The sequence below is a fragment of the Pollicipes pollicipes genome, unplaced genomic scaffold (assembly GCF_011947565.3).
Source record: "Pollicipes pollicipes isolate AB1234 unplaced genomic scaffold, Ppol_2.1 Scaffold_1600;HRSCAF=1878_pilon_pilon_pilon, whole genome shotgun sequence".
Classification (NCBI taxonomy): Eukaryota; Metazoa; Arthropoda; class Thecostraca; order Pollicipedomorpha; family Pollicipedidae; genus Pollicipes; species Pollicipes pollicipes.
Window position 1 is genome coordinate 561,656 of NW_023595962.1, and position 25,775 is coordinate 587,430.

The 25,775-nt window shown below is 49.0% G+C and overlaps 1 protein-coding gene across 4 annotated transcripts in view; it reads left to right on the forward strand.

The window, feature by feature from the left end:
• Positions 1–14,377, forward strand: part of LOC119098976 (phosphatidylinositol 3,4,5-trisphosphate 3-phosphatase TPTE2) — a 28,352-nt gene extending 13,975 nt beyond the window's left edge. For all 4 annotated transcript variants that reach the window (XM_037222060.1, XM_037222130.1, XM_037222286.1 and 1 more), the window contains 9 exons: positions 2,752–2,883; positions 3,465–3,575; positions 4,231–4,339; positions 5,099–5,241; positions 5,720–5,951; positions 7,061–7,261; positions 10,062–10,157; positions 10,573–10,646; positions 12,344–14,377. In XM_037222060.1, coding sequence (XP_037077955.1) covers positions 2,752–2,883; positions 3,465–3,575; positions 4,231–4,339; positions 5,099–5,241; positions 5,720–5,951; positions 7,061–7,261; positions 10,062–10,157; positions 10,573–10,646; positions 12,344–12,440 — 1,195 coding nt within the window. In that variant the 3' untranslated portion in view covers positions 12,441–14,377. The remainder of the gene's footprint in view (positions 1–2,751; positions 2,884–3,464; positions 3,576–4,230; positions 4,340–5,098; positions 5,242–5,719; positions 5,952–7,060; positions 7,262–10,061; positions 10,158–10,572; positions 10,647–12,343) is intronic.
• Positions 14,378–25,775: the final 11,398 nt, after the last annotated feature.

The following is a 25,775-nucleotide window of genomic DNA, read 5'->3' on the forward strand; positions in this document are numbered from 1 at the left end:
TAGTGTCACCAAAAATCGCCTTTTGCGCCACATCTCTTATGCGACATCTCGACATCTCTTGCATGATCCACATCTCTTATGCGACATCTCTTGCATGGCGAGAAATCGCATCGCATGCTTTCAATCTACTTATTTTTACGTGTCTACCGCAAGGTTTTTCGGTTGTGGAGATTTAGTCATTTGCATGTTGGTACATGTACAAAATTGGAAGGGGAGGGCACAAAGCGTCCATTTCAAGTCATCGCAGTGCTTGCGATGATGTAATGGCCATGATGATAGTGGTCAGTGTAAGCTTCTACAAAAAAGTAGGTGCTATATAAGATAAGAAAAGGCGTTTACGTTTCGATTTGTTTTGGAGGCTTGTATACTTTAAGGGCGCGCGCAAGTATTTCGTATACCTTATCTTCTTGCATCGCCTCCCCCCCCCTAATTACTGCTGCACACGGTTCTCTGCGTTCGTGACTCCAAGGGTGATCACCGGTATTGATATGCATGTGCAGCATGAAACCACCACATCAAATGCGCACAATACGTTTGTACTATATCCACGCATATCACGATTGAAAATTGAGACGCTTTTTGATCGATCTTCCTCGGCGCACTTGCCTTGCCTCGCTGCGGCCACGTATTCCGCTGGCGCGCATGTGGCCACCGGGCGTGCGTGCTCCACTGGCGCACACGTGGCCACCAGGCGTGCGTGTTCCACGGGTGTACATGAAGCCACCAGGCGTGCGTGCTCCACTGGCGAACACGTGGCCACCAGGCGTGCGTGTTCCGATGGCACACGTGTGACCACCAGGCGTGCCGTCGCGCGACGCTTGTGGGGCTTGCAGGGAGACCAGCCACGACTGTTATCATGACTGTCGCTGAAATTTAGCGTCGCTGGGCGTGCCATATGGGAATTCCCTGCTGGCGGGCATCGAGCGCCCCCCCCCCCCCCCGCCCCACCCAGAGTGGGGTCGGGTTGTGACAAAAAAAAACCGCGTCGCATGGGTCCCCGGCCTTTTGTTATCACGCCGAGCTGACGGGCGCCGGCTGTCATCTGTCACGGCGGCTTTGCTGTGCGCGTGCATGCTTGTCAGGCGCTGTTTGCCTCCATTCGGGCAGATTCGTTTAACGCGCTGGTCTCGGGAAGTGTTTTTCTGCTTCCATTTTCCGTTGTTGATACATATATTTCTGCGGCTTATTCACGGTCGGAGGTAATTCTTCCAGAGCCTGGCGAAACTTTTGTGAGGCATTATTACATTCCATAAAATAATAGAATGAGGCAGAACGAAAGTCTGGCACTTTCACCGCTCATGGTCTACCTGACACAGAGCAATTAAGAGATGTGACGAATGTGCGGAGTGTCTACTGCATTAAGGTGGACGTGCGGAGTGTCTACTGCATTAAGGTGGACGTGCAGAGTATCTACTGCATTAGGGGGAAGTGCAATCTACTGCATTAAGGTGGACGTGCGAAGTGTCCGCTGCATTAAGGTGGACGTGCGGAGTATCTACCGCATTAAGGTGGACGTGCAATCTACTGCATTAAGGTGGACGTGCGGAGTGTCTGCTGCATTAAGGTGGACGTGCGGAGTGTCTACTGCATCAAGGTGGACGTGCGGAGTGTCTGCTGCATTAAGGTGGACGTGCAATCTACTGCATTAAGGTGGACGTTCGGAGTGTCTGCTGCATTAAGGTGCACGTGCGGAGTGTCTACTGTATGCATTCACGTGCCCTGGCTCTTTCAGATCTCCTCATTTCTCTGGTTTTCGGAGAGGAGTGATGTTCTCGAAATCATTGGAATGTTTTTCCTTGACCTGCGGTATCTCCCGCCTCCTAGGCCGACACAGTTGAATCGCTTCGATACGAATGCTGGGGTAGTACTTTGTTATTTGAATCAGCGCAATGGGTACATTTGCTTATACTACGCAGACTTGACTTGACTTTGAGACTCGTGCCCCAGTGACCAACTGGCTCCGATATTTCGACATCGTGATGAACATGGTCCCTCATAAAACCGTTAACGTGCGTGCAAGAGACGAGCCAAATCACTAGCGATGTCGATTTTTCTCTACTCTCCAGGCAAGCAGCTTGCTCAAGCTGCATTGTGAATTTGCATCTCCTTTCGCGCGTCCTGACACTCACCTTTCTGTTTGTGAGCGGTTGGAAACAAAACGGTGCTAACGCCGGACCGATTCATTAGCATAAATGCCGATAAAGGTGCGGATAAGTACAGACTCCCTAGCGTCCGGTGCGCTAGGATGTACCCCAGTGTCTGCTGGGGCAGCGGTGATGGGTGTCCCACGCCCTGGCTGTCCGGCTCATCACGTGCATGCGTGCATGACTTCATATCCTTGAAAGACAGCAGTAAAAAACATATTCCTCGGAGAAAAACCAGAAGAATGGAGGTAAAAATGCGTTGATATTTCATCAACGTGTCTTTATCGAAACGAAGAGCAGAAGTGAATTATTTGCTTTCGCACTGTCCCTCATGGCCATGTGGCTTAACGTGGGCATGGCAAACCACATAAGCCCGTCACCTGTGCAAATAGACGGGAGTTCACTTCTGTTTTTCGTTCCGATAAAGACATTTTGAGGAAACTTCAACGCATCCATTTTTCCATTCTTCCGTTTTCCCCCGAGGAACAAGGCTATTACTACTGTCCTATCTATGTGCATAATGTTCCTCGCAATTGCACTAACCGCTTCCCTCATACCCCAGTTTCACTCATCATCCTCGCTGGTTGACATGTGGCGTCCCTTTCAGTCCGAAGTACTTTTTCAACTTCACAAGACACCATGCGTGGTGGAACATCGTGGACTTCGCGGTGGTTGTCGTCACGTTCATCACATCCGTCTTGGATCTGACCGTGGAGAACATGGCCACCGACGGCTCCAAGTATGACCGCGTCGCACCTGGATGTATCGAACACTTTTAGTCATACACCTTATGTAATTTTATGATTATATTTTATATACATTAGAAAATATACTTATACCATATACATTTATAAAATACAATTATATGATTACATTGTATACGCATTTGTATTTACATATTATAATTATATTTGATATACACCTATAACACCTTAAAATATCACATCAGGCAGCATCTGCGGTGTTGGCTGAGGCCATGCTGGACACCACAGCTGGACAAAGACAGCCTGGCTCGTGACCAGCGGTACCCACTCGTGACCAGCGGTACCCACTCGTGACCATAAGCACAGCTTCAACCGCCGTGTTTTGACATCATCACCAGGATAGGATCCCCCAACTCACAGTGCCGAGAAAAGCAGGAGTTCAAGCCTTAAATCAGTGCTCATCATCATCATAAATCAGTGCAAGCCTTAAATCAAGTGCTTAAATCAGTTGCAAAGTGCCAGATTCCGACCAGATTCGGCCACATGGTAAGACCACTTATTCGTGGCCTGCGAACACCGACCGGCGGGCGTGGCTCTGACCGGCCTGCTTCTCCAGGTTGGTGGTGTCGCTTCGCATCATCCGCGTGATTCGTCTGTTCCGGATCTGCGCGCAGCAGGATCACCTGAAGACCGCCGCCCGGCAGATCATCTCGGAAAACAAGCGGAGGTGAGTGACTCCGGCCTTCCGTCTCCGGGCCGCCGCGCTGGCTTGGTGCGGAGGCAGGGGCGGGGCGGGCTGGGAGGCCGGCTCCAGTTCCGGCAACATGTGACATCGGCGTCGCGCAGCGCTGCGGTGCGCATAGCGTGGCGTAGTGGAGTCGGAGTCGTGGAGTCGTAGCGTGGCGTAGTGGAGTCGGAGTCGTGGAGTCGTAGCGTGGCGTAGTGGAGTCGGAGTCGTGGAGTCGTAGCGTGGCGTAGTGGAGTCGGTGCAAGCGTGCCTCCTGTCTGGTCTAATACCGTTCGCAAGTCAACAAAACGGACTTTTCATGCTGTATATGCGCATCGTCTGCAGTCGTTAACCTCTACCGCCGCGCCCTGTGGACACGACGTTGCTCTGCGTCTGAGCTGCGCAAGGTCAGACTGTCCCTGGCACCTGTCAGGTTCATCTCGGCGTCACATCAGGTGCAGTCTGTGAACTGAACTCAGGTGCAGTCTGTGCGCTGAGCTCAAGTGCAGTCTGTGAGCTGAACTCAGGTGCAGCCTACTCAAGATGTCTCGAATGATATGTCTCTGCCCTGGTGAGGACAGACAAAAGGATGGCACGTTTTCCGCGGTTGACCAGTGTCCATTTTGCCGCACTAAAAAAATGTTTTTTTTTACAGGTATCAGCAGGACGGATTTGACCTTGACCTTTGCTATGTGACAGAGCGCGTAATCGCTACGAGCTTTCCGTCCTCCGGAAAAATGTCCGTCTACAGGAATCCGATTGCGGTAAGCAGGGTGTCGCCATCGCTTGGCTAAGATAGCGGATCAAGTTGTTTTGTGTAAGATGCCGTATTGGTTACATAATATAAGTCAGTTCCCGGCTTCAGCTACGAATTATCTATTGAGTCAACATTTTAAGTGTCCGGTATCCATATACATTATATTTTGGGTACTTGTTCTATGTTGTCAGTTTATGCACGTTCAACCCTTCAGTAACTTTTGCGCGGGGTACAATTTCTGTGATCAATGTTGCGATATCATCGAAAAATGGCTGGCCATGGAAGCAGTTGACAACAGCAACATCAATGTTGTCTTTGACAAGAATACTTGCTGACAGTGAAACTTTGTAAACAAAAAATGTCAGGTTAAGCACTTTGGATTCCCAGAACCACTATACATGTTTTCCGTAGTTATGCACTTCGCAGAATCTGGTGACATCGCCTACTGAAAGAAAGGAACACTTTGCTGGCTTTTAGCTCTTGTTGTGCAATCCATCCGCAGGCTCTGCTTTAAAAGTTAAGACGGTTGGTAGTTCGATGCAAGATAGTGGCAATTACAACTGAAAACAGTGGTAATTCAATACAGCACATTGGATTTAACTGTTAGCAAATACAAGTGACCGATAAAAAGAAACATGTCATCAATGCGACATTTTTCGGTGCATCGACCACCGAGACACTCGCCTGAATGCATGACCGACAAACCTAGCATGTATGCGTAGAAAACCAAGTTACTGCGGTCACATCTGTTGCTATCTCTTTCCAGGAGGTCAGCAGATTCTTCAACACCCAGCACAAGGACAAGTACATGATCTACAATTTGTGTTCGGAAAGATCGTACGACGTCACCTACTTCCAAGGGCACGTTCAGCGCGTTGTCATCGACGACCACAACGTCCCAACGCTTCAGTAAGTGGCAGAAGCACTGGGAGATCCAGTAGAGGCGCATGTTCTACGGCTTCCGTAAGCCGCGGAAACACTGGGAGATCCAGTAGAGGCGCATGTTCTACGGCTTCCGTAAGCGGCGGAAGCACTGGGAGATCCAGTAGAGGCGCAAATGCTGCCGACGATAATCTGCGCTGCGAGGATAATCGGCGAGCATCCGGTTGTTCGGATAATTTGCGTCATTATCATGTTATACGGATTATCAAGTGTCGCGATCCGGTCGACCAGCCTTCAAGCACGTGTACCAGGTGCCAGATGCCGGTACCGTGTACCAGATCTTCCATCACAATGCCAGGATACATTTCCGAAAGCATGCAAAGATTAATGTGAGATTTGATTTCCGAAGCTCGTGCAGCATATCGTCTGTCACCAGTCGTCTAGTGTCCAGCCCGCACGCCTCATCAGCGCGGTCATCGCTCCTACTCACCACAACTCTCCGCAGGCAGATGTTGGACTTCACAAGTTCGGTGATCAGCTGGCTGAACGCCGACGCCGAGCACGTGGTGGCCGTGCACTGCAAGGGCGGCAAGGGGCGCACAGGCACCATGATCTGCGTCTACATGGTGGAGACGGGTCTGTTCTCCACGGCAGGCGAGAGCCTCGACTACTTCGGCAGCCGCAGGACCGACCTCAACGTGGGGGAGAAGTTCCAGGGCGTGGAGACGCCCAGCCAGGTGGGTGGCGAGATCGGGGTCATAGGTTAGGGTTTAGGGTTCAGGGGTCAGGAGTCGGGGATCATGGGTCGGGATCAGGGGTCAGGGGTCATCAGTCAGGGATCAGGAGTCGGAAATCAGGGATCAGAGTTCAGAAGTCAGGAGAGGAGTCAGGGGTCATAATTCCGGAGGCAGAAGTCAGGGATCAGGGATCAGGGTTCAGCAGCCAGCGGCCAGGGCCGCACTGCACCACCGCCTCGGCTGATCGGCGCGGTCAGCCTTTGGACATATTTGGGCACCGGCCGCCTTGGTTTTCTCGCAAATACATGAGTTACCTTGGGTTTGATAGCTAAGAAAGCCGATGATGTTCTAGGGTCTGTGCCCCCTGAAACCCCACAGGTAGAATGCTTGGCTCAACACAAATGTGAGAGTGAGAGATACAAGATATGTGTGAGGGTGAGATATACGTGTGAGGGTGAAAGGTGCGTGTAAGGGTGGGAGGCACCTGTGAGGGCGAGGGACACGTGTGAGGGTGAAGGATACTTATGGGTGTGGAAGATACGTGTGAGGGTAAAAGATACGCGTGAGAGCGAAAGATATGTGTGAGTGTAAACGATGCCTATGATGGTGAAAGGTATGTGCGAGGGCGAAAGATGTACGTAAGGGTGAGAGACACATGTGAGGGTGAGAGACAGGCGTGAGGGTGAAAGATACTTATGAGGGTGAGAGACACATGTGAGGGTAAAAGATACTTGTGAGGGTGAAAGATACGTATAAGGATGAGAGACACGTGTGAGGGTGAGAGACACAGGTGAGGGTGAGAGACAGGCGTGAGGGTGAAAGATACTTATGAGGGTGAGAGACACATGTGAGGGTAAAAGATACTTGTGAGGGTGAACGATACGTATAAGGATGAGAGACACGTGTGAGGGTGAGAGACACACGTGAGGGTGAGAGACAGGCGTGAGGTTGAAAGATACTTATGAGGGTGAGAGACACATGCGAGGGTAAAATATACTTGTGAGGGTGAAAGATACGTATAAGGATGAGAGACACGTGTGAGGGCGAGCCCGTCTCCGCGATGGTGCTGCCCCCACTCCCCGGTCAGTTGAACGCGCCGGGTGCCGCAGAGTCGCTACGTGGGCTACTACGAGTGGATGAAGAACAACCGCCATCACCTGCCGCCGGAGACGCCGCGGCTGCTGACGCGCATCGTTATCAGCGGCATGCACACGGTCGGGAGAGGCGACGGCAGCGACTTCAGCGTCGTCGTCTCCAGCAGGACGGGCAGGCTGTTCGAAGCGAACTGCGCCCTCGGCAAGGGATGCATTGTGAGTGTTGGCTGGACGAGTGACGGCAGCCCTGTAGGGTCGATCGGTGGTATTGTGAGTGTTGGCCGGGTGAGTGGCGGCAGCCCTGCAAGGTCGATCGGTGGTACTGTGTGTTGATTGGATGAGTGACGACAGCCCTGTAAGGTCGATCGGTGGAGTGACGGCAGCCCTGTAGGGTCGATCGGTGGTATTTATTATCAGCGATGATATGTGATCTCGAGCTCAGAACAACGCTTCGTAAATAAGTATTATTATAATTAAGCATGATACATAATAAGACATGGTAACGGGCAGATGAAAACATTACTATCTAGCCTACAAACCACAGCAGTTGGAGTAAGGGATATGAGTAAAGTCTGCCCACACTACGCAGGTGGTATTAACACGAAGGCGGCATCTCTGCTCCCATGACAATTTTTGAGCTTCTCCTCAGCCTGTAGCAGTCAGCTGTTACAGGTACAACCAGTCTTCCTGCGTTTCTGAAGTGATAGCCTTAAAAGTCCAGCAACTCACGTGCTCCCCGAAAGTGATTGAGGACATCTGAGGGAATCCGAATTTGCACCAAATAGTTTCGTCTGCGCTGCATGCGAGAGCGGCCGTTGTGTGTGATGTGCGCCTGTCATCCGGTTTGGTTTCCGTTTCGGGTTTTCCCGTTCCGGGCCGGTTTGGAGCTAAATCTGCTCATGCTGCGTTCAGGTATTCAGCTTTTCTAAAGCTTTTTGGGAAGATTTCGGATAAGCAATCGAGCCAGAGAGGGTCGACTTGCCTGGGGCTGCCATGTCCCAGCATGGTGGTACTCGTAAAAGCCATCCACCATCACGTGGGGCAAAAAGGCTGGAGACGGGCGTAACCGGTGAACTAGACCGACCAATGATGGGTGGCGGATTTAGAGCAACCGCAACAAACGTCCCTTGGCAAAAACATTGAACTCGAGGCCATCCTTCCAAACCGCTGGAAATAGCTTTCTACGAAAGGTTTGTTGCTGAAGGTATCCATTCACTTCATTGTAGTGTCGACAATGCTTGGACGAATCAGCACGATTAGGTTTGTGAACTTTGGCGTTCAGTGTCATTTGTATATGGCTGCTGCATCGCCCTTTGAAATCTCTCATCGTTACCTAGCGTAGTCCCTCATGTAAAACTCTGTAGGATGTAGATGTAGAGCAACCGCAACAAACGTCCCTTGGCAGAAACATTTGAACTCGAGGCATCCTTCCAAACGCTGGAAATAGCTTTCTACGAAAGTTTGTTGCTGAAGGCATCCATCCACTTCATTGTAGTCGCAATGCTTGGACGAATCAGCACGATTAGTTTGGAACTTTGGCGTTCAGTGTCATTTTTTGGCTGCTGCATCGCCCTTTGAAATCTCTCATGTTACCTAGCGTAGTCCCTCATGTAAAACTCACCATCTTAATTGAAAATTACAGGTAGATGAGACAGTAGCAGTTGCATTATTCTTCCTAGAACAGGCAGGAGAATGGGCGAATACATACATCTATGTTTCAGTTGCATGCTTTTATCGAAACGAATATCAGTAGAGACCACTACTGCTACTACTGCTTGTGATAACTTCTGATGTTCTTTTCGATAAAGACAAGTGGCGGAGACGTCAAGACATCTGTTTGCCCATTCTACTTGTTATTGTAGGAGAAACAGGTTCAATAATACTGTCTTATCTGCATGCATGTTCCCCGCAAATGCACTTCACAACTTACAAAACTACAGCTGGGAATACATTTACTACAGATGCAAATAACCAAATAAATGCTACAGGTGAAAATAGCACATAAATACAATATATTGCGGGTGTAGTGACTATGTACCTACCGATGACCCCACCAATACAGTTAGCTTCCTTCACCGTCGCTACCTGCTTTTGTTCATTGTTCTTATCCTTATGTTTTAAAGTCCTTGCTGTTTGGGCAAAGCTGCGTCTAGAGAAGGTCGAGCGGTTTCCGCTGGTTTTGCAGACACCTTGTAGAAGGCGTCCGGCGATGCGCTCCTGTAGACGCATAGCTGTGTCACTGGCGCCTGCCAGAACACCGCTTCTGCTCTGTAGTGACCATTGAGTCCAACGCTAAATCACTTACAGCTGTGGAGGCGCCTGCACTTGCTTTTTGTATATGCGTTTGATACGGCCGTCAACTTGGAGAACAACTCGTCGAGCCTATCATTTGGACCAAGCGGCTGCTATTCCAAATCAATCACAATGATATATGTTATATCATGATGATATAATAAGCTACATATATATATATATATATATATATATATATATATATATATATATATTACTATATATTGTAATAGTAATAATAATACATATAGTATAATATAATAGCATAATAGTAATAAATAATACAATAGTATAATAGTAATAATAATACAGTGATAAATGACAATAACAATTTGGTCTGTGAGCTGCCGCGCCTCTGAGTATCGTTCGCGTGAAAGCTGTGACGACTTATGTCACAGTGTGTGTGTGTGTGTCAATCACCACAGACAATTGGTGATTGTGATTTGAGATCTATTGTCAGACGCTTAGAGAAGTGATCATTCTGTGGAAGATCTCGTATTCCTGCTGGTGCCGCCAGTGGCGAAAATCGCATCAACCGCACCATTGACAGGTGGCGGCGGGTCGTTCACCAACGCCAGAGTGTCGAATTCGCTTTACCTTACTTTACTTTACTTTACCTTACTTTACCTTACTTTACTTTACTTTACCTTACCTTACTTTACTTTACTTTACTTCCCGCCCGAGCGAACGTCCCGCGGATGTGTGACGGGCGGCCGCGTTTCAGCACGCGTACGACAAGTCGTGTGACGCGGCCACCGTCACCCTGACAGACTGCCCAGTCCTCACCGGGGACGTGCAGGTCAAGTTCAAGTGCTCCTCGGTGAGTTTGGAGACCATTGGTGCAGTTTGGACAAAGACGAACGCACAGAGCGCCTAACAGCGTGTTGAATATCAGCTAGCCATAAGCCGCGCTGTGTTGTGGTCTCGGTGGTGTTTCAGCCGGTTTTTAAATACAGTTTAAACATTTTGAAACGTTTCGCAAGTCTGCCGGATAAAATAGGCTTTCTAATTTACGGTCGCAATGCGCACAGGTGCAGCCTTTGTTGACCATACTTAATTACATTTTATTGAAATTTATATATCTTTGCTTTATTGGTATTGCGTTACGTGAAAGGTAAAGCGTCCCATTCCGGCATGCTGGTCACCGGCGTCAGATGCATGCATTTGTTTGTTAGTATTTTTTGTCACGAGATAGCACGCCACACTCCAGTATCTCAAACGTTCCTATTTTACAGCGAAACGTACCCAGGGGCTACGAAAACGTGGCGTTCTACTTCTGGTTTCACACAGGCTTCGTGTCAGATAGCAGGTAAGGAATCATTTGCAATTAATACTATGCTATTCGAAGAATAATATAATACCAATAAATACGCTGAAGAAGTCGATAACGAAGATAAAGTAACTCATTATCAAAATATATTAACAGGGTTTGCATACACAGGTTCCAAGCGGCCTGAAGGGCAAAGTCTAGGTCGTGGCTCCAATATTAATCGGCCAGTTTCCTGATCAGCCTGATCAGCTATTTCCTATGTTTTTTTATGCTGAGACGGACTGATCGTAAATCGACGTTTTACGAGCACGCGAGAGCTTCACTTCACTTCGCTTTTGCGATTCGTACGAAAATGTTGTTAGATTTCGGCGCATTTCGTCGGCAAAAAAATCCCCAAACTCACACATGATGTCGGATGTCGACGTGGGACGCGCGCTCGCGGCGCCAGGCTCCGAGAGCCGGTGCCAAATCGGTGGTGACGTCGCTGGAGCAATGGACGTGTCCTGGGGTGATGTACTCCTGCGCCCCGCCGGTATCCACGTTGGTCTTGACCATATTGAAAGCCGTGACATCTGTGTCGATAGCAGGCAAACTGTCAGTTCTAAGCCTGTTGTGCATCTTGGTAGGCGTCGGTGATGGAGCGAAATCATCATGGTACAAAACTGTATCACTAGTACGTACTGGGCTGGCTGCTTCTGCAATGCGCAGTGTGTTTCAACATGATTCCTTTTGACTATACTGGTAAAATTGATTTAATTGCTTGGCGGTAGTTGATTAAAAACAGGTTTTCTCTAAGCGGACCATCATGCCACGTGTATTCGCTCTGTTCTGCATTTTTGCCATTCTGGGGGCACCTGTGTCTAGAAATATTTCCCGGTTGATACAGAAGTGACATTTGTTCACTCATTCTGATGCAGGGGATACCACGTCGCCATTTTAACTTTGACAAGGGGCCAGCGTGCTCGAAACACGCCAAGTCAGACTAGTGTGTTTTGTTGTTTAGTGTTTAGTTTAGCAAGTTAGTCACTAATAACTTGGTGTGTTTAGTTGTTTAGTTGTTTAATGTTGAGTTTAGCAAGTTATTCACTAATAACTTAGTCGTGTCACATGGCAAGCAGCTGAGAACCTAGTAGATGGGTATTTCAATATTGCCCCTCCGTATTGATCTAAAGTTTTGGTTAAATAATGGCTTGCGCATAACATACACTCACTGAGCTGCCCCATTTCGTCAAATTTATCTAACATGATTGCTAGTGTGAAAATTTACTTACTTAAATTCTCAAAACGTTTAGCTAAACGGTTGTAAGGGTAATCAAAAATGAGCCTAGCGCCCTTGAAAATAATGATTTCGAAATGAATGTTTTGTTGCCCTGCCACCATGATATTTTGATGTCTCATTCGGGAAACTAAAAAGTCATGCGCATCCAAGAACGGGGGGAGGGGGGGGATCATAACATGGCCGCTCTGAATCCGCCCCTAATTCTAATACGGTAATGGTATAGCCTGCTTGCATTTCACATACACTTCAGGAAAAACGAGAAGTTGCAAGGTTGTATGAAACGCAGGACAATAGCTATGTAGACATGAATGATTAAAAGTAACGTAATTGCTTATTACAGAGCAAATAATTTTCCGCACTTGCGTGTGCATCGTCAATTAGTATTTAACCACAGGCTGGCCTGTGTTCCCTGAGCTAGAGTCTGTCGACGCTGACGAACTTGTGCGCCTCCTTCCAGGCTGATCCTGAAGAGGGAAGACCTGGATAACCCGCACAAGCCGAACACGTGGGACGTCTACACGACCGACTTCAGCGTCGACTGCACCTTCTCATGAGCCATCGCAGGACGTCTCGGGGAAGAACGACTGGACGTGTCGCAGAGCGTGTCGCAGAAACTGCCGCAGAGCCTGCCGCAGAGCCTGCCGTAAAATGTGCCGCAGATTCTGCCGCAGAGCCTGCCGTGAAACCTGCCGCAGATTCTGCCACAGAACTCGCCGCAGAATCTGTTGCTGATCCTGTCACATGACCTCGTGCCTGCGAGGCTCCGTAAGCTCCGCGACTTGTTCGACGGTACTTGTACATCATGTGTTCTGCCCATTCTAGGCTCCACATTTTATGCCTATCGCCTGGCTGGTCTTTTTGCACCAGTTCTACGGATGGCGATGGCTTTCTCCGCATCACATCATTCATAACAGATTGCGATGACTTTCTCCGAGTCACCATCGTCGACATGCGCATGCGCTATGCGAGCTTAGACCAAGGCGAATGTCTTACTCATAAGGAGGGCGCCTCGACGTGAGGTTTAGATCACATTATCATATTTAGATCCACGTGTTATTGACGTTTCATTCACGATTGCGGCATGTCTGTGTTGTGATAAAGCTCAAACGCTGCATTGATATATTCCAAATTCATTTATCGCTACGCATGTCACGAGCAGTTGTGTTGTTAGCGTTTGGCAATACGCTAGTCGTATTGCTGTTGCCTTCCACTTTTGCGCCCGGTCGCTACGTCACTTTTGCGCCACGTCGCTAGGTCTGTGTGACATTGCATTGCAGACAGTATAATCCCAGTGTGTTTGGTTTGTGTTGATCTGGGACCACGCGAAAATACGAGCCTTTGTCGGCGACCCTCAGCGGAAGTGACCTCAAAAAACAATTCTTACTGTGTAAAACTTTGTGACGTATGCCGCTTGCGAACGAAGTTTTATTTCTGTGATAAAGGTGTTTATCGGTGGAACTTACTTATTCACAAATCGGAGGAAGCGACGTGAGCCTCCATAATGCATCATTTTTCAGTGTCGTGAATTATTTCAGTGTTCATGCGTAGATCATGTGTAAGTGTGTTGTTTCATGCCGTTAAAGCGGACATGACTCGTCTGACATTTCCCGATGTCTCCTGAGGACGAAGATAACCAGGGCCGCTCGACCTGGTCATAAAATATCACGTGATTTGCCAGGACGTCGCCTCCGCTGGGGACGGCGAGGTATGGATTCCAGCAATCCTTGGCCTAATTGCGTTAATGTGCTGTCCCCAAAAAAGAAGCATCAAAGTGTGTTGGATTTCTGTCATATCAGAGTTCGGTCCCGGTAACTGTGAAAGTAACGTGATGGCTCAGTGTGTTCGTCAAGTATGGTCACATACATGTGTAATCGCGCGACATCAGAACGACGTCACTGACGTCGTCGCTCAACTTCAAAGCGGCAGGTACAGAAGCCAAAGCTTGGTGTAGCTCACATTCATCAAAAATCGCACTGAACGCTGCGTGGCGTCCGTCGTTTTTATCCTCGCCGAGTTGCCTCGGGTTAGCTTTGGGCCTGGCATGACATGCCAGCCTGGTGTTTGTACGTGCACGCGTTTTTTTCCCTGTTGTGCCAATGATACGGCTGCACGAACCAGTGTGACTGTGCGAACGTCTGGCGCCATATCGTAATGCGTCTCGTCGTTGGTGGTCTTGGTCACTTCTGTCTGAACGAGACGGCACAAGATGATGCTGAGAAGTCGGGATCATCTGCATGTGAAAGCGTTTCTTTTTTAATAACTGCTTCCGTGCTGTTTTCGTCTCCGGCCAATATGTAAAGGTGGGTGACGTCCTCTTCATACTGTCCAGCGGTCAAGGTTTACGTGAAATAAAATGGTCAAATGCGTGCATCGTATGTTCCATGTGTGTAGTGGGCTGAATCATGAGGTCTGCTTGTTCTTCATGTGTTATTCTGGAGGTGTTATGTTTGAAGGTGTTGCGATGTTGTTAATCAACCTCATTTTCAAGTGACAACGGGAATGATTTGTGATGTCAACGAAATAAGACAGCTTTGACCAGATACACAGACCCGATAACATCACTGTTCTTAAAACTCCACTATCCAGTGGTGGCGCTAAGGATTTTGAGTTGGAGTGGAGTTTTGCAAGAGGCCTCAAGAGGCCTCTCTTTCCGGAATGGGTCTCCCTGCAGGGGTTACCTGGGCGAGACTTTCCAAAATACCTCTTCTGTTTGGGCCGGAAGAGAGCAAGTCGATGGACACAGCAATTTCTTCTCATCAAAAATATATTTTTCCCACCCCTATATTCAGAAGGGCACAGTTCGTGTAAAAGGTTTGGGGTTCTAAGCAGGCAAAGAAAAACATGTTTTCGGGGCGCGGACAGACATAGAAGCACATGACAAGGAATAATTCAAGATGCGATAAGTTGTGGCATATGTTTAAAGGAGCAACCCTCTTAGAGAGTGTTCCACATTTGCATCGGACTTCTAGTCCGCTAGTCATCTAGGTCTCCTGTCCGTCGCCAAGGCTTGGCAAGATGCCAGCGTCCGATGACGTCAGATAAGCTCATTTTTCTGGCTGGGGCGATAAACCCGCACCGCCGACGGCTGCTGCCAATATTTCGCGTGCCAAAAACGAATACTGGACCGCGCGAGCTTCTGCGGAACCAAATCTGAGCCCTCCGCACAGCCTTGAGGCAAGTTTGTTCCATTTACATGCAGCCTGGATCTCTCTCACATGTCAGCCGGAACGCACATATCTTTTAGGTCAGGACAAATCAAACTTGTCATTTTATTGCAGGCAGAGCTAGAGCGGCAAAAGCGGGTTGGGGAGTGGGGGGGGGGGGGGGGCATAGGAAGACAGTTGCCAGTTGGAGGCCAAAGGCTGGGGCGGAGAAAGTATACAGAATATCAAAGCATGGCAGCTCTGTGCATATTGATTAGGTGGTTAACGAAACAAAACTTGAGTATTAGTCAAACGATCAAGTTTCCTCATTTCCGGGGATAAACATGGTAGATGTTCAATTCTCGTTCATGTTTGCACGCGCTGATCTGTCGTTTGTCTGTCGCTTCCATTCCAAGCGAGTGTTAGGCTTTACCACTGAGCTTGAGAACGGCAACATGGTCGCTGCCGGCGCACGTGCCAGTCATCGATCTCCGCCAGTCATCGATCTCCGCCAGCCATCGATCTCCGCCAGTCATCCAGCTCCTCGCCCGTCAGTCCCGTCACTACGCCAGGGCCAAGCCTGTCTCACAAAACTACTGTGTGTTGCGGGACATTCTCAGGTTGCGCCAGCCATGACACGTTGAGACCTCCCCTACAGTATTTGCCTCTTGAGGGCGGCAAACGGTCAAATGGGCGTTGATACCGCAAGATGAGCGATTTCCGAGTCGCACATTAATGGCGCATTTTATCCGCGCCTTGTGACCGGACGGACCAGATGCAATGGTCCAGGTCATAGATAGGGCAATTATTACATAATTAATTGATTAATAGCATGCGAGGCAACTTTGGTTTTTGTTGTGGGCCGCTTACACGCACCAAAACCAAGCGCAACACGTCGATGCGCGGCTCCTTACAAGTTACACTCTTGTCACCTGATTGCTTTTGGTTTAGATTTGGATGATCCTCCTCCAGCCTGTATGCAGATTCCTGGGCACTGCGACCAAGGAGAAAGGAAAAAAGTGTGATAATACCGCAACTAGACTGCTTCTACGAAGAACTTCAGTCCGTTATCATCAGGTGCGCAGTCAGGATGGTCTAAAGGGATGGGGGTGGGGGGCTGAACTAGGTTAGTACGCCTAACAGTGATCTTCATGCTTCGGTCGGGAGTCATTTGGGGTGAAAACGGAAAACCAAGCGTAAAGGGAGGGGGGCCCGTGCGCCCCTTATTGCTTTTATTGCTAGCTGGTTTCAAAATCGCTTATAGCCCGGCAGCTTGGACTGGGACAAACTGTGCACAAACACCGTTCGAGATGCGGGCTCCTACTCCCCCAGACCTGCGGGGCTGGTATGCCGGCTCATCAGCGGTGCTGCCACCTTTCATTGTGATTGACACGTCAGCAGCGTCACCTATGCCAGCTTACCAACGCAGGGAGCGCACATCAGTGCTGGTGAGCAAGCAGGCCGGTTGGGAATGATTGGTTCCCGGCTTTGCAAGCTTAGAACTGAGCAGAGCTAAATCGACGATAACACTTTCGGTTTCAAGTGCGGGTTAGCAGGCCCTCAAAATAGCAGTTTCTGACAACGAAGGCGCGAAAAAGGTGATGGAAGGCAAGCCGTGGGCGGTAACGTAAACGAACGCTGAAACATTGAGCTGCGGCAGTGCCAGACGATTATGTAGGTTTCATAGACCGGATTGGTGTACACATGATGGTAAACATGGTGGCTAAAAGGGGGTCTTATATCTTCCCGAATTGCATTCGACACAACCTTGCTGACTTCCACGTAGTCGCAGCTGCCACGCCAACCAGGCTAAAATGACGTCATGCACGCCGACCACGCCAAAGTGACGTCATACACTGCGCTCGGGTCAAAAGGCTAGTGTGACGGTGAGTCAGCCTGAGCTTGTTTAAGGCAATATCGGTCATGGACTAGCAGCTAAATAGGTGTGGATGGTTTCAAACGGTGGCATGAGATTTATCTGAGGTTATGATCTAAGACACAAGCTTAAGTTCAGCGATATACCGAAAAATAAACGGCCGCGCCATTGCAGTGGTGTGGCCGAGGGAAAGCTTTTGGTGTTATTCCCCCACCTCACCCACCCATGGGAGTGGTGGAGCCCCTGGAGCCGAGGACCGCTGCACTTTCCGATTGTCAAAACGTCCAAAGGGCTTCTCATCAGCACTTCTCAGCATTTAAAACTGGCTCCTGATGTACTAAAATCAGATTCCGGGCTTGAGAAGTGCCCCGCATAAAGAGTGCATTTAGCAACAAAAAGTGTGCTCTTTCCTACGACCCCTGTTATCTCATTTGATTCCCTCCTGGACAAAATCCTGATTACGCCGCTGAGCCGTTGTGAGCACGTTTTGTACAGGCAACAACAGATCACGTGTAGGCATTTTCTGCGGCCAGGATTTGCTGCGGGAAGGTCAGGAGAAACTTGGCTATAAAGTGCTCACTGCGCGTAGCAGAGGTACGTGCAAGGGCCTTCGAACGCTCAGAGATGCGGCAGTTCCAAGTCACATCTTAAAATACTCCGTCAGGCGAAAATTGTATTTTGACGACTGATGACCAACTCGTGGGAGCCATTCGTACCTCTTGCATATGTGAGGTCCGCGGCATCTTATATTGGGGAGCTCCACTTAGGCCTCTTATGCCCGCAAACTCTACAGGCCTCTCATGCCCGCGGACTCCACGGCCTTTTACATTGGCAAACTCCACAGACCTCCTATGTTCTCGAACTCCACAGGTCTCTCCTGGCCGCGAACTGCACAGGCCTCTTACGTCGGGGCGAACTCCACAAGCCCCTTACGTCGATGAACTCCGTAGGCCTCTTATATCGGTGAGCTCCACAGCATCTTATATCGGCAACTCCACAAGCCCCTTACACCGGTGAACGTCGCCCCTTACGTCGATTAACTCTGCAGGCCTCTTACATCGGTAAACTCTGCAGGCCTCTTACACCGGTGAACTCCACAGACCTCTTACATCGGCGAACGCCACATGCCCCTTACATAGACGACCCCCACAGACCTCTTACATCGGCGAACGCCACATGCCCCTCACATAGACGACCTCCACAGACCTCTTACATCGGTGAACGCCACATGCCCCTTGCATAGACGACCCCCACAGACCTCTTATATCGGTGAACGCCACATACCCCTTGCATAGACGACCCCCACAGACCTCTTACATCGGTGAACGCCACATGCCCCTTACATAGACGACCCCCACAGACCTCTTACATCGGTGAATGCCACATTCCCTTTACATAGACGACCTCCACAGACCTCCTACATCGGTGAACGCCACAGACCTCATACATCGGTGAACGCCACATGCCCCTTACATAGAAGACCCCCACAGACCTCATACATCGGCGAACGCCACATGCCCCTTACATAGACGACCCCCACAGACCTCTTACATCGGTGAACACCACATGCCCCTTACGTAGACGACCCCCACAGACCTCTTACATCGGTGAACACCACATGCCCCTTACATAGGCGACCCCCACAGATCTCTTACATCAGTGAACGCCACATGCGCAGCCGCCGGCGCCAGACTGACTGCGCTGGCAGCGGCCGCTGGCGCGTCCAATCCGGTGTCCGGTCAGCTACGCTGTAGTGAGCAGCGAGCGCTAGGAACGGGCTGAGCCGGCGACAATGCCCGCCGAGGATCGCTGCCTGTCAGCTGGTGCCGGCCGAGGATCGCTGCCTGTCAGCTGGCGAAGGCCGAGGATCGCTGCCTGTCAGCTGGTGCCGGCCGAGGATCACTGCCTGTCAGCTGGTGCCGGCCGAGGATCGCTGCCTGTCAGCTGGTGCCGGCCGAGGATCGTTGCCTGTCAGCTGGTGCCGGCCGAGGTTCGTTGCCTGTCAGCTGGTGACGGCCGAGGATCGCTGCCTGTCAGCTGGTGCCGGCCGAGGATCGTTGCCTGTCAGCTGGTGACGGTCGAGGATCGTTGCTTGTCAGCTGGCGACGGCCGAGGATCGCTGCCTGTCAGCTGGTGACGGCGAAGACCGGCCGGCTTTCAGCCAGGTGCGGGCGCTGATGTCGGAACAAGTGCGAGCTAGTGTACAATCGTTGTGGAAAATCGCAGAATAAAAAGAGAAATACGCTTCGTGTATTTGGAAAGTTCCGGTCCAATGTACAGAGTCCGCTGAATATGGAATATGAAAATGAGTCGAGGATGAAGAAAATGCGACCCATACCTCATATACACCATACCTAAGCAGCTTCGACATTTGGAAAGTTCTAACTCTTTTGATACAGCGCACCGGTCCAACATTTTGTGTTTGTCGTAATCAGCGGGCTAATATGTACCAACAAACGGATTTTGGAAAGGATTGAAGGAGTCCGCATTTTTCTTGGGATCTTTCATATTGGGATATCTCCGGTAATAGGGCGTACCGGTCCGAGATTTTGTGCTCACTGTGCTCAGGAGATCCAACCGTATCTGTGTGTAAAGCTTCAGGCCAATTTGAGGAGTCCGCTGGATTTCGAATATGAAACTGAGTTAAGCATGATAAAATGCAATACGTGCTGCATTCGCGACCTTGACATTATATCAGCTCTAACTTTTTTGATACAGCGTACCGGTCCAAGATTTTGTATTCATCGTAATCATAAGGTCAATATCTACCAGCACGCGGAGTTTAGAAAAAATTGAAGGAATCTGTCTTTTTTGTGATTTTTGACATTGAGATATCTCCGGTTTTGACATTGATACATCTCTGATACGTACCGGTCCGAGATTTTGTGCTCTTTGTGTTTAGGAGATTAAACTGCATCTGTGTGCAAAGGTTCAGGGCAAATTGAGGATTCCGCTGAATCCCAAATATGAACCTGAATCTGAATGTGGATGTGGTGCCGACTTGACGGACGTGAATAAAATCAGATAATGCAGTGCAAATTTGCGCATATCCAAAGCAGAGATATACGGCATGAGCTTAGCCAATTGCTTGCCATTGACACAAATGTACGCTTTCTCCATCAAAAATGTATTGTATGAGGTAAACCAATGTCTGGCCTTAGACTCAATGCGTCATTTGCAGATATGGACCACCATTATCTCCCGACTCATTACGAAGGTGCATATCATGTAAATAAGTCATCACTTCTGTTGTCATAGCTATGGGCTGAATGCTAATCCTTGAGACCGCAAACCATGCTGACTGAGCCTTCTAGATTTTATGTCATCGAGGAACCGCGTATTTCATGAATTAATTAATAATTTTATGAATTAGATGCGTCAGAGTGCCCTGCACTGTAATGACAGCCGCTTCGGCAAACTGCAGTTGTTATCCTGCACTTGTTGCGAGGCGTCAGGAAGGCTGATCATTTTTGGCGAGTTAATACCGGTGAAAATTTCGGAAAATAGGTGAGAACCGATGCTACTCGGAAAACACAAGGCAGACGGATGTCAGCTGCGAGCAAACCAAGTACTTCATCGGAAAAGATTTGAGGAAGGTGGAGGAAGAAAATGCTTCAACATGGTGACGAGGGAATGCTCGCAGTAATGACAGGTGAAATTCAGAAGTAAAAACGTCGAAAATAGCGAGGTGGCGCGACCACAGTGTTGTTGCTAAAGTATTTCATATGTTGATACAAGCTGAAATGAAGAGGATTCTCAAGCTCATTTCAGGGCATGGTCTGATCAGACATACAAGCGTGACATCAATTTTAAGACCCATGTGGGTATTTGTCGCATACCGTTTTATCCTGTTAGGCATAATGGAGTCACTGAGCATGACATATGAACCAATCCCGATTAACAAAAAAACAACAACAAAAACTACAGCTAGAGCTGTGCACTGCAACCTAAAATCAGTATGTTTAATCAGAATACATGTTTTGGTCACCACTGCCGCTTCAGATTTATCAGTTGTCGGAGCTATTTTCTGAACTCTTTAGTTTTTACTCTGCCGCCTCTGAGCGCTGTCACTCACCACGTCCTTATGGCTGTCGTGGAAGACACAAACGCCATTGAGAGTGCATGCCAGGTTAGGCTGTGATAATCATTGTGATGGTTGTGACATGACTGTTGCTGAGCTCTAGATAATGTACTGCTGAATTCAGAATTTGAAGCTTTTCACGCTGTACATGCAAAAAAATGCATGAATGAATACATGAATACAATGGAATGGAATGTATACAATGGAATGGAAATGGTCCGGAGATCACAAAGCGAGTAATCAAACAGCCTGCACGCCTTAAAGAGAGGAATCCAAACAGTATGAAGACGTTGAATAGGCCATACAGTGCAAACGACAGGACGAAAAAGCTCGAGCAGACCATTCTGAAGCCTACAAAGTATGACGTGATAGGGGAGGATGGTAAAAATTATGCTCTATTCAAATGCTCAGCGATTACTGCAAATAATTTCTGTCTCACCCAAAACAAAGAAAACGTTAAACCTTAGGTCAGGCTGAGATCAGTGTAAAGAGAAGTTCCATTGCAACATGACAGCATTTCCCGTCACGAGGCAAGGAAAGGGAGGACTGACACGTGCAACGGGTACAAAATGCGACCAGCCCGTGCAAACGCATACAAGTGCATATGCAAACGCAGACATACCCTAAATCATGCCCCCATGTCATACCCCAGTCATGATATTTCCACGGTGACCAGGCGGGATCATTTATGCAGTTGCAACCGTTGCGAATATTCCGTGCTACAGGAGGCCGAGCCAAGTGGTGGACTGGCCCCAAATTCGCTACTTTGTTTTTCGAAAAGCAGCGGAAAGTCCAGACGGACAAACTCTGGCATCGAAGAGAAAGAGCGTCCGGAACCTCGATCACCGTGGCGCATTAGACCGTGATTGTATGCCTCCCCCCTCCCGTCCCCTCCCCCGCTACATCCGTCGCCACAGACAGTAGCGACGGCGCGTCCCGTGTCTCAATTACGTACGTCGCCCGTTGTCATCGCGGCGGGATTTACGACGCCCTTGGCCTCGTTTACGACCGCTCATCACGGCTTACGACGTCAACAAAGAGTTGGCGCTGATGCGCGTAATTTAGCTGCCGAGAGTCGGCGCCAGCAGGCGTCCGAACACGTGACCTAGCGTTCGGGGAGCTTCCGTCCAGGCCTTTGAGGACACCTTTCAGCTCGCTTCCAGTGAGCTCACAAAGAGAAAAGTCGATGGGGTTAAGGCTCAAAGACTAAGCTTGTAAATTGGGTTAAAAGTGTGATAATCCACTTTTTGAAAATATTTCCAGATTGCTGTGACGCCCACTTAGATTTCAAGGTTCAGTTCGGGATACTAACGGCATACACGCATTTCTCAATATTGCTAAAGCTTATCCAAAAACCAATGACGTCATACTCATGTAAGATTTGCGGGCGGAGCCTGGCTTATTTGCAACAAGCTTGCCCATGAGCTTAAAGGAAACCCACTGTCCGTAAACACGCGATGTAGGGTCGCTGTGGGACCTGGTGCATTACCTTGGTGTGCACGCATGCACGTGTGCACGAATGCAAATGCACAGTATGCCCGACCAATTTTGCACTTTGTGCCATCCTACAATCGCGAGAAAATAGCTCAAGTGGAGCGGGCTGATCAGAAGATGTAGCCGAATCTGTGTAAATCGTCAGACGATACGCCTAGTTAATGTTTCACATGAAAAACACACGTGGACCAGCACTGGGCCGCTGGGTACGGAGAGATTTTAGTGGTTGGACGCTGCACGTGGCATGACACGACAAAAAAAAAACATTATAGGGCAATACCTGACTGGAGCTGGGTTAAAGGCATCGATATGAATTGATGCAGCCACGGAAATGAAAGTCTTTCCAAGTTCGGACACGAAAGCTGCTTTCTGTCATATCTTTCCATTCGACATCCATGGGGTCAGCGTGAACTTCTCAAAAGGTTGAAGGTTCGGCCTCCTTACCCCAGGAACTGACTGACTTCCCCAGGACTTAACATGGGAAGTGAGACCACGTGACCGTAGCGTGTATTCGTTACCCTGGACGCTACAGCACAGCCAATCATAATACGGCCTTTTCACTTAATCTACAGTATGTAGGACTAAAAGGAAAAACCACACAAATCTATATCTCCGTCGCTATGGGGAGGTTCTGTAGTGCTTAGGATTTCCAGAGCTCAGTTGCAATAATGTCAGTTCAAGTCTAAACGCGGTGTTTGCGTTGGGCCATTCCTTTAAGGTGCCCAAATATCGGGAGTTCTCGGGAAAACAGCGGGATTTGCTGCTGGAATGGTGTTCCTCACAGAAGACTACAAGGCCGTCCACGTGATTTGTCTGAATGTCATCCTAAAGCTCTTTTCATGTCTAAACCATTCTCGAGACCATGTTACCGCACATAGATGTCGACCTCTCAACATTGGTTTTAGATTGGTTTGGTTTTATAGAGCGCATCAGCTACTGAGGCCATTTTGGGCTACCGTAACCCAATTACTGTCACGTTCTCGACATACCGAATTTTTGTCGAGAAACCAGATGCATCTCAGTTAATATAAAACAGAACATGAGTACTTCTCAACGCATAAATAAAATGCGTCCAAAAAGAACCAGAAAATGTTCAGGACAACGTCAGGACGATATGTGGTCAGAAAATTCGGTTCAGAAAACGGTTCTCAAACTTCTCCCAAATAACCCTGGGCAAATACCCCCTGCTGAGAATGTTTTTCCAACTCGTTTCAATGCACAGGCCTTGCGAACCCGCGACTTTTTGGGGGATCGTGTTCCAAGCTGTTGCGACTGAACGAAAAATGAATCTCCGCGCTTCAGTTCCTGTGGGACCGGCTTCTATTGTGCTGACATGTTCCAAAGAGCTAGTCGGTACATCGGTCCTTGATAGGTCTCCCCATTTCACCACATGCGAAACGGTGGCGCAGTAATTCAAAGGCTTCCACCATGACTTTTGCAGGTTCCTTTAGATTTTGTGGTTTTCTTGTTACAAGAACTGCAGAGTAATTCGCGCACTGTATGAACTGTATGGCACTAGCGTGATTTTTGCGTACCCTTGGTGTGCAATGAACAAAACGACATCCATAAACAGCACTGGTGCACACTGCAGGTATCGGAGCGAGCGTCGGTGCGCGAGTAGTAGCAGTAGAGAAGAAGGAATGGAGAGTGATAGGAGTAGAAGAGTGGCAGTATTGGAGTAGTTGCATTAGTAGAGTAGGAGAGTAGAGGAAGTAGAGTTGCAGTAGTAGTAGTAGAAAAGAAGAAGAAGTAGGGAGTAGTGGAAGTAGTAGTAGTAATAGTAGTAGAAGTAGTAGTAGTAGAAGTAGTAGTAGTAGTGGATGTGGTAGTAGTAGTAGTAGTAGTAGTAGAAGTAGAACAAGTAGTCGTTACAGTAGTAGCATAAGTAGCAGTAGTAGTATATAGTAGTAGTAGTAGTAGTATAGCAGTAGTAGTGTAGAGAGAGAAGAGAGAAGAGAGAGAGAGAGAGAGAGGAGAGAGATAGGAGAGAGAGAGAGAGGAGAGAGAGAGAGAGAGAGAGAGAGAGAGAGAGAGAGAGAGAGAGAGAGAGAGAGAGAGAGAGAGAGAGAGAAGAGAGAGAGAGAGAGAGAGAGAGAGAGAGAGAGAGAGAGAGAGAGAGAGAGAGAGATAGAGAGAGAGAGAGAGAGAGAGAGGAGAGAAGAGAGAGAGAGAGAGAGAGAGAGAGAGAGAGAGAGAGAGAGAGAGAGAGAGAGAGGACCTTTTGTACATTGTAAATTCCACTGGGGGCAATCCGAAGCGGTCATGGGCGTATGTAACTAGCCGTGGAATCTCAGTGCTTTCCAGCAGCAAGTAGTAAGAGACGCAGCCAAATTGCGTTCTACAGCCGAGTTGGTCACATCAGCGCCACCTGGCCTGCATCGATGGCTCGAGTATGTCATCAGAAATGTGCAGGATTGCCGACTCATTTAAACGAATCCCACGAAGCCCGTTTTGGCTCAAAGTATTAGGAAATCTGATGTGAAACACATCGTAACCTGATCACACACCAGCTCCTCTTCAAGTACAACCACGATGGGAATGACCGAGATTGGTTTGAAATCGTCCGATGTGGCTAGATCTGGCAACCAGCCCCACAAGTGACGTCTTCTGCTCCGATGTCAGTATCTCAGAGGCAAATCTGCTGCTGATGATGTGCAGTACCGCTGGCATAAGGACTGGTTGGTAGGCCTCGCCGATAAGAAGCGTCATGCCATCATGGCCACAGCCACCACCGGTGTTCGTCGATACCATAGCGCGTTTTAGTTATGTTCGGTGACATTTTGGCAGACAAAGAAACTGGCGCCCATTTGTGCAACACGAAAGTCTCGGGCATAAACTGGAGTCCTTGTCAGTACCTTGACGCAGGCTTTCCTCCCGATGTGAGCAGCAAATTCATTGACCTGGCTTGCCCGCTCACCTAGAAGCTTTGTTGATGAAGGTCCCTTACCAGTAATGATGCCACGGATAAAGTGGTGCTTGCTTTCGGGCCTCACTGTCTCTTTGCGTCATTAGATGTCTTTACGGCGGTCCCACCGGGCGGCTGCACGCTGCCGACGATCCTGTCGCCTGCCCAGGGCACAGTGTTGTGTACATGGGGCACAGGGCACAGTGTTGTGACATGAACTACTAAGTCGCGTCTGAAACAGGAAAAGAAAGAGAGAGGAGAGAGAGAGGGGGGAGAGGGAGAGAGAGAGAAGAGAAAGGAGAGAGAGAAAGAGGAGAGAGAGGAGAGAGAAAGAGAGAGAGAGAGCGAGAGAGAGAGAGAGAGGGGGGGAGAGGGAGAGAGAGAGAAGAG